Source organism: Mandrillus leucophaeus, unplaced genomic scaffold, assembly GCF_000951045.1.
Source record: "Mandrillus leucophaeus isolate KB7577 unplaced genomic scaffold, Mleu.le_1.0 Scaffold526, whole genome shotgun sequence".
NCBI lineage: Eukaryota > Metazoa > Chordata > Mammalia > Primates > Cercopithecidae > Mandrillus > Mandrillus leucophaeus.
In genome coordinates this window covers 871,387-879,650 of record NW_012105653.1, presented here as the reverse complement: position 1 = coordinate 879,650, position 8,264 = coordinate 871,387, and the positions used below count along the sequence as shown (strand labels likewise).

The following is an 8,264-nucleotide window of genomic DNA, read 5'->3' as shown; positions in this document are numbered from 1 at the left end:
CTCTCACTCTGGCTGGGAGCAGAAGACAGCCTCGGTCTCTGGTCGGCCGCGGAGGCCCACCCTGCCCTGGCCGCGCTGTGTGGTGACTGCAGGCCCCAGACATGAGGGCAGCCCGCGCTCTGCTGCCCCTGCTGTTGCAGGCCTGCTGGACGGCCGGGCAGGATGAGCCGGAGACCCCCAGGGCGGTGGCCTTCCAGGGTGAGTGGTGGCTGGGGGTGGAGGCTCCAGACTCCCCGCTCTTTGCTACCGGCCAGGGCCAGATGTGCGGGGTCCCTTCCCAACCGTGGAACTGCAGACTGGGGGCCTGGAGCCCCTGAGCCCCACTCCCTGCTCGGGGCGGCTGCAGCGCCCAGCTCTGCCCCACCAGGCCTTGGTCGGGGCCCGTAGAGGGTCAGCATTCTCAGCAGGGAAGGACAGCAGGCAGCTCGGGAGGGGCTCCCAGGCGAGGGGGAGCTGGTGCGGGGCTGTCTCAGCGCTCTGGGAACGCCGTCGAGCCGTGAATCCGTTTGACCCCTCACCTGGCAGTGAGTCCAGACGCACGGCCCCCGTTCTAGACTAAGTCGTGCCGCTGCTGGTTCTGAATCCAGCGAGAAACCTTCACGTGAGGTCTCATTTGTCCAGTCCCATGCCAGGGACGCCCTGCCCTTCGGGGGAGGCTGTGAAGGGTTCTGACTCCCCTCGGGGCACAGGAGCGGTTTGGGGTCTCTCACTCCACCCGCTCCCCACCGTCGCCACCGAGGGATGAGGGACGTCCTGCGGCCTTTTCCCGGGAGAGCCGCTCCAGGCCCCGGGCTCTGCTGCAGGCGCTGGGCTGGCGGGGAGGGCAGGCCCAGCAGAGACTCGGGGAACGGGGGGAGAGCGCGAAGGCCCTTCTCCTCCGTCTTCGGCCAGACTGCCCCGTGGACCTGTTCTTTGTACTGGACACCTCGGAGAGTGTGGCCCTGAGGCTGAAGCCCTACGGGGCCCTCGTGGACAAGGTCAAGTCCTTCACCAAGCGTTTCATCGACAACCTGAGGGACAGGTAGGAGGGATGCCCCGTGACCTTCCTCCGGTGCTTCTGGGCTTCTTGGAGGGTGGGGTGGGGGCCCAGGGGACCACGGGCGCGATGGCCTCTACCTCCCCTCTAAGAAGGGCGCGCGTTGCCTTGGCCAGAGCCCCTCCCAGCGCCCTCCAGAGTGAGCCGGTTTGAGCCCCTCCCAGCGCCCTCCAGAGTGAGCCAGTTTGAGCCCCTCCCAGCGCCCTCCAGAGTGAGCTGGTTTGAGACCCTGCTCGTGGGGGTGGCACCCGTCCCAGGTGACAGTGAGGCTGAGACGTAGGGAAGAGAGGCTCCCGCAGGCTGACCAAGAGGGCTCAGCGCGTTGGCCCAGCCACGCAGTCCTGCCGGGTGCCCAGCAGCCCCTCACTGACCACCCGGGCCCTGGTTCGTTCTGTGGGCCATGAGAACCTCTACCTGGGTCCTGGATTCCACGTTCTGAAGCTCCCTGACTCAGGGGCCGGGAGGGGCTTCGCTCTGCAGCCCCAGGGCCCCCAGGCTTGGTTCTGGGCTTGGGACCCGGCACACTCTGCTCCGCGTTCCTCCATCTGTGCATGTGGCTGAGGACACACCGGCGGGGAGGGAGGGGTCCGTCCCGTGGGTCCACAGGGCCGTGGGGGTGGGGCATGTAGAATGGGGGCTCCCCCACTGAGACGGGCCCTGGCAATGGGGACACAGCTCAGCTGGCAAAGGACCCCCCAGTCTTCCCTGACCCTGCTGACTGGCCGCTGGGCCTGAGCCTCCCGCCACCAGAAGGGGCACAGTCAGAGGCTGCGGTAACAGCACCGTGTACCTGCCAACCCCCACCGTGCCCAGCGGGAGCCATTGGGATTAGAAACCCTGAGCTTAGTGGACGTGGCCAGGCCCGTGAGGCAGTGTGTTGGGGGGTCTGGCTGTGGATGGCACCAGGGAAGGGCGGCCATGTGGCCCAGCGTCCCCTGAGTCACCCTTGTTGCCTTTACTCAGGCTCCCCATGACTCAGTTTCCCACCTGTGAAATGGGGCGGAGTCATCCCCACATTGCCGCTGGCATTCCTGCAGGAGCTGCGGTCACTCTGCTGAATGGGCGGGAGGGCGGGTGGGGCAGACGCGAGCCCACCTCGGGCTGGGGCAGAGCAGACCCCTGAGAGCCTCGGGCCCAGGTGCTCAGACCTCCCTGGGTGCCTCCTTCCCCCACAGTCATGCTGCCCCACTGCAGGCCCGAGGACCCCACCCCAGCAGGGCCACACGCTCAGGGCTCCTGGTCTGACGCTGGGGGATCGGAGCGCAGGTCACCTGCTGGCCACACCTGCCCACACAGCCCTCCAGGAGGGCCGGCCTCAGGGCCACGGGGAAGTCCAGCTGTGTGTCAGCCTCGGCCAGGGTGGGGCAGCCCATCCATCTGGGTGACGTCGCGCCCTGGGATGGGCAGTGATGGTGCCAGGGGCCGCCCGCCTGACGCCCGCCGTGCCTGTTCCTGGCAGGTACTACCGCTGTGACCGAAACCTGGTGTGGAACGCGGGTGCACTGCACTACAGCGACGACGTGGAGATCATCCAAGGCCTCACGCGCATGCCCGGTGACCGCGACACCCTCAAAAGCAGAGTGGACGCCATCAAGTATTTTGGGAAGGGCACCTACACTGACTGTGCCATCAAGAAGGGCCTGGAGCAGCTCCTCGTGGGGTGAGTGGCCTCCTGCCCACGCAGCTCTCACACGTGGTACCCAGCCTGGGCCGGGGTTGGCCTGGGGTCCCTGTGCGGCTTCAGCTGCAGCCTCCCTGTTCTCTTGGAGGCTGTATGGCCTCCCTGACCACTTTGTGGGCAGGAAAGAGACAGAGACAGACAGAGACAGAGACAGAGAGGCAGAGAGAGACAGAGAGAAACAGAGACAGAGAGAGACAGAGACAGAGAGAGACAGAGACAGAGGGACAGAGATGGGAATAGAGACAGGCAGACAGAGACAGAGAGACAGAGATAGAGAGAGACAGAAACAGAGAGACAGAGACAGAGAGACAGAGATGGGAATAGAGACAGGCAGACAGAGACAGAGAGACAGAGATAGAGACAGAAACAGAGACAGAGAGACAGAAACAGACAGGGACAGAGATAGAGAGAGAGACAGAGGGAAACAGAGAGAGACAGAGACTGATAGAAAAAGACAGAGGCAGAGAGACAGAGAGAGAAGTGCAGAGACAGACAGAGAGACAGGGACAGACAGAGACAGAGAGACCAGAAACAGAGGCAGAGAGACTGAGAGACAGGGAGACAGGGCTGGTTTTCCCCACAGCATCACCACCAAGCAGGGCCAGGATCACTGAAACTGACTCTCATCAGACCCGAAGCACGCGCTGAGTTTCGTTTGCTTTCTCGGGGATTTTTCTGGACTGAGGGGTTTCCTCTCATCCCAGCGTCCAGATGTGGGGAGAGAGGGGCTGCAAGCCCCAGAGTGTCTGGAGGGGAACGTGGCCTCCCCACCCTTCCCGAGGCCTCAGGATCACAGTGGGGGTCCCGGGGCTGCCCTGTCCATCGAGCGGTACGGGGGGAGCCTCTCCCGAGGTCGGTCTCAGAGGCCCACACGGCCGGCGTGGGCCGGACACTCACTTTCCAGTGGTTGTGCCCACCTCCCGCCAGAGTTGGTGCCAAGCTGGGACCTGGGGGACTTGGAGTCGCTAGGAAGTCGTCTGCTTTCTGCAGGGGGTGCGTGGGGGACGTGGCCGCGCATGTCAGAGTGTGGCCCCGCCGTGGAAGCCACAGACAGATATGACTCCTCCTAATGAGCTCGCCCTGCAGGCCGACATGCTCAGTGTCCCCAGCAGCCCGCTCCACTGCCCTGTGACGCTGCCCTCCTTCCATCTGCTCTCACCTTCCCTTTGGGGGGTTTGATTTGGGGCACTCTGGGATCGCCCTGTTGTTTGCTCATCACACCCATTTCCTGCAAAAGCCGTAGTGACACAGCAGCCTTCAGTTGAGGCAGCTTGTGGGTAGACGAGGCGGGCATCTCGGAGGGCACCCTCCCTGCCCCTTTCAGCCTCCACTCACTGGCCGGGGGACTTTGTGCCCCGGGGCACCCCAGGAACCAAGCCTCCTTTGGGGTCATGGGTGCCTCTCCTGGGAGGGCGTGAATTTTCCAAAGCAGTTGAGAGAAATGAGAGCCACAGAGCATTATTCCCCACGCTGAGGTTCTTTTTAGTAATCCTCACGGTACAGCCAGGATCAGCAAAGAGAAACAGCTTCTCGCGATGAGACGGGGACCTGCACCTCCCAGATGGGCTTGGGTCTCCCTCCAGGTCCCCCACCTAGTCTCGGGGTCTCATGCTGCCCTCTCCTGTCCAGGGGCTCCCACCTCAAGGAGAACAAGTACCTGATTGTGGTGACCGACGGGCACCCCCTGGAGGGCTACAAGGAGCCATGCGGGGGGCTGGAGGACGCAGTGAACGAGGCCAAGCACCTGGGCGTCAAAGTCTTCTCAGTGGCCATCACGCCCGACCACCTGGTAGGCACCGCCCGCCCCGCAGATGCCCCCAACCTCATGGAGTGGCAGCTGCAAGGCCCTCGGCAGCTGGGACCGTCTTTTGGTCCTCAGGAGGGTGTGGGGACTCCAGCCGGCCACCCTTGCCCCTGAGAGGCCAGCCCCTCCTGCTGAGGAGCCTGGAGCGCCCCAGCCCCCGCTCTGGCCCTGTGGGAAGCGGCCCCGGCCGTCAGGGGTCCCAGCCCTGCTCAGCCCGCCCTGAACACTGCCCCCAGGAGCCGCGTCTGAGCATCATCGCCACGGACCACACGTACCGGCGCAACTTCACGGCGGCTGACTGGGGCCAGAGCCGCGACGCGGAGGAGGTCATCAGCCAGACCATCGACACCATCGTGGACATGATCGTGAGGCCCCTGCCCGGGAGACGGGGAGGCCCACGGTGGCCCCAGGTGGAAAGTAATTCTACACTTCCATTTCTCTTTTCAGAAAAATAACGTGGAGCAAGTGGTAAGAGCCCTCCCCGCCAACCCCCAGCCAGCAGTCCGCGCACGTCCACCCACGCGTCCACCTGGTGTTCAGGATGCGTGTCCCTATGCACAGCCACCCATGTGCCCGGGACACATGTCCCCTGCGTGTCTGCCCATGTGTCTGCCCGTGTGCCCGGGACGTGTGTCCCCCTGCACGTCTGCCCGTGTGCCTGGGACGTGTGTCCGCCTGTGTGTCCACCCGTGTGTCCGTCTGCCCATGTGCCTGGGTCACATGTCACCCTGGGTGTCCCGGCCACGTGTCCGTGCCTTTCCCACTGACTCATCTCCACGCCTTCCCCCCCACAGTGCTGCTCCTTCGAATGCCAGGTGAGTGTGGCCCCCCACCCCTGACCCCGTGCCCTTCACCCTGAGAACCTGAGTCTGGGGTCCGGGCTGACCGTCCCCTCTGCCTTGCAGCCTGCAAGAGGACCTCCGGGGCTCCGGGGCGACCCCGGCTTCGAGGTGAGTGGTCACCCCTGCTCCTCGTGTGTTGTGGGGTGTCCCTGCAGCTCGGGGCCTGGGAGTGGGGGTGGCGGGACCAAAGCCTCCTGGGCACCCACGTCCACCAGGAGGGTCCAGCAGGCGGGTTCTGGCCCGTGCAGGGTGTGGGCTGTCCTGGGGGCGTTGGGGGCTTCTGAGGGTGTCTCTGTCTGCCCTGCCCTCAGCCGCACTCTGCTCAGGAGAAGGACCTTTCTGGGGGTTGGAGGGTGAGAACGTGGGGCCCCCAGTCGTGTGTGGCTCACACAGGATGACCTTACACGTTAGAATTAGCTGCTGGTGATTGCAGCTTGCCACGGGGCTGCTCGTGGGCTTCGGATTTCTGGCTTCTCCTAATAACCATCCAACCCAGCAGCTGTGGGCCATGGCCATCTCCTGGGGGTCGAGCCGTGGGCCTGGGGGGCTTCTGTGCTGCACATCCGTCCCGCCCGTGCCTGGGGGTCAGCAAAGCTGAGCAGACAGGAACGGAGGCAGGGAGTGCGGGGAGCTGGCGTGCGGGGTGGAGCTCCCAGACCCAGGCTGACCAGGAGTGATGGGGAAGGTGCTTTAAAGCCCTGTGATCCCTGAAGACTGGACGAAGTGTGTTTTAAAAACCTGTTTTGTGAGCCAGCTTTTTAGAAGGAAACGGGACTGCCCCCAACCGTGACCTGGTTTATGTTCCAGGGAGAACGAGGCAAGCCCGGGCTCCCGGGAGAGAAGGGAGAAGCCGGAGACCCTGTGAGTGCCTGACTGTGGGGTGGGGGCCCTAAGAAGCTGGAGGCGGGGAACGACTAGGCCTCGGAAACTTCTGGAAGAGTGTCTGGGTTCTGAGCGCCAAAGTCACTCTGCCTGTTCCTTATGGGTGGGAGCAGGCCTGGAGGGGCCACAGCCCAGCCCTCCTTCCACGCAGCCCCCCGGGCAGCCCCTGAGCCCACCTGCCAGGGAGGGGCTGGGTGGGGAGGTGGCCCAGAGTGCTCAGGCCGGCACCATCTGGGGCCTCTGCTGTGGCTTCTTGGCCCAAATCCTATCCATAGACCTCCCTCCCCCAGCTCCACCTTGGAGCCCCTTGGCACCGTGGGCCCCGTGCAGCAGGGCGGCTCTCTCGCGTTCACCAGGCCTGGGCTGGAGGGAGGGGTGTGGGGCTGGGTGGGACTGGCCCCTGCCCCTGCCCCTCCAGGGGTGTCTCACCGCTTCCTCCTGTGTTCCAGGGAAGACCCGGGGACCTCGGACCTGTTGGGTACCAGGGGATGAAGGTACGTGCCCCAGCTTTCCTCGCCCGAGCCCAGCGGTGCCCTCAGCCCTGCGCGGCACTAACAAGCCTTCTCTTCCTCTTCTTCTGGGGGCGTGTAGGGAGAAAAAGGGAGCCGTGGGGAGAAGGTGAGTGAGGCTCGACCTCGGAGCTGGTCCCTCCGGGCGCAGATGTGCCATCCTGGACGAGGGTGTCCCCGGGGATGAGGACCGCGTCCCTGACAGGAGACCACATGCCTGGCAGACCCGCTCCACCGCCCCTCGCCGTCCCCTCCATCTGGAAGGACAAGGACAGCCACCCGGGCACCCAGCAGGGGCACTTGTGTCACTTTCACCCCACCCCAGAGCGGGGTCCCACGGGCAGCTACCCTCTCTGGAGCGGGGGTCCCACGGGCGGCTACCCTCTGCAGAGTGGGGGTCCCACGGGGGTCCCACGGCGGTTACCCTCTGCAGAGTGGGGGTCCCACGGGCGATTACCCTCTGCAGTGTGGGGGTCCCACTGGGGTCCCACGGCGGTTACTTTCTCTGGAGCGGGGGTCCCACGGGCGGCTACCCTCTGCAGAGTGACCCTTCCCCATCACTGTCAGACCCCATGATTCTCAGCAGTGATGTTGCCCCCTTGGGTTGGGGGCACTGGAGCCCCTGCCTTGTGTGGGCCTAAGCCAAGGTTGCTCTGCCCTCCCCACCCCAAACACCCCCTCACATCCTCTTCCTGTCTCCGCAGGGCTCCAGGGGACCCAAGGGCTACAAGGTGAGTGTGGGCTGCTGGGAGGAGGGAGTTCTGCCCCCACGGCAGCATGTCTGACCTGCACCTGACCCCTGCCTTCATTTTCCCGCCTCACAGGGAGAGAAGGGCAAGCGTGGCATCGATGGGGTGGACGGCGTGAAGGTGACTGGGGAGGGATGGGGTGGACGGGGAGGGATGAGGAGGGACGGGGAGGTAACTGGGGAGGGATGGGGTGGACGACGTGAAGGTGACCAGGGGAGGGATGAGGAGGGATGGGAGGGACGGAGTGGATGGCGCGAAGGTTACCCGGGGAAGGGATGACGAGGGATGGGGATGGACGAGGAAGGACTGGGAGGGATGAGAAGGGATGGGGAGGGACAAGGAGGGACAGGGAGGGACGAGGAGGGACAGGGAGGGACGAGGAGGGTCGGGAAGGATGGGGAGTGATGGAGTGAAGCTGACCCTGGTAGGAGGGACAGTAAGGGATGGGTTGGACAGCATGAAGGTGACCAGGGGAAGGATGGGTAGGGATGGGGAGGGATGGGGAGGAATGGGGAGGGATGGAGTGGACAGCGTGAAGGTGACCTCGGGAGGAACAGGGAGGGACGAGGAGGGACAGGGAGGGATGGGGAGAGACGGAGTGGACGGCATGAAGGTGACCAGGGGATGGATGGGGTGGACAGTGTGAAGGTGACCAGGGGAGGGATGGGGAGGGACGGGGAGGGACGGGGAGGGACGGGGTGAGGTGACCCCAGCGGGAGGGACAGGGAGGAGTGGGGTGGACGGTGTGAAAGTGACCAGGG

The 8,264-nt window shown here is 64.8% G+C and overlaps 1 protein-coding gene across 1 annotated transcript in view; it reads left to right on the top strand.

Annotated features, from left to right (window-relative positions):
- COL6A1 (collagen, type VI, alpha 1) overlaps positions 1–8,264 on the top strand; it is a 22,284-nt gene continuing 14,020 nt past the window's right edge. Inside the window, exons 1-13 of the mRNA XM_011996842.1 lie at positions 1–198; positions 892–1,021; positions 2,496–2,696; positions 4,347–4,506; positions 4,758–4,886; positions 4,969–4,989; positions 5,316–5,336; positions 5,427–5,471; positions 6,171–6,224; positions 6,695–6,739; positions 6,837–6,863; positions 7,459–7,485; positions 7,579–7,623. Coding sequence (XP_011852232.1) covers positions 102–198; positions 892–1,021; positions 2,496–2,696; positions 4,347–4,506; positions 4,758–4,886; positions 4,969–4,989; positions 5,316–5,336; positions 5,427–5,471; positions 6,171–6,224; positions 6,695–6,739; positions 6,837–6,863; positions 7,459–7,485; positions 7,579–7,623 — 1,002 coding nt within the window. The 5' untranslated portion in view covers positions 1–101. The remainder of the gene's footprint in view (positions 199–891; positions 1,022–2,495; positions 2,697–4,346; positions 4,507–4,757; positions 4,887–4,968; positions 4,990–5,315; positions 5,337–5,426; positions 5,472–6,170; positions 6,225–6,694; positions 6,740–6,836; positions 6,864–7,458; positions 7,486–7,578; positions 7,624–8,264) is intronic.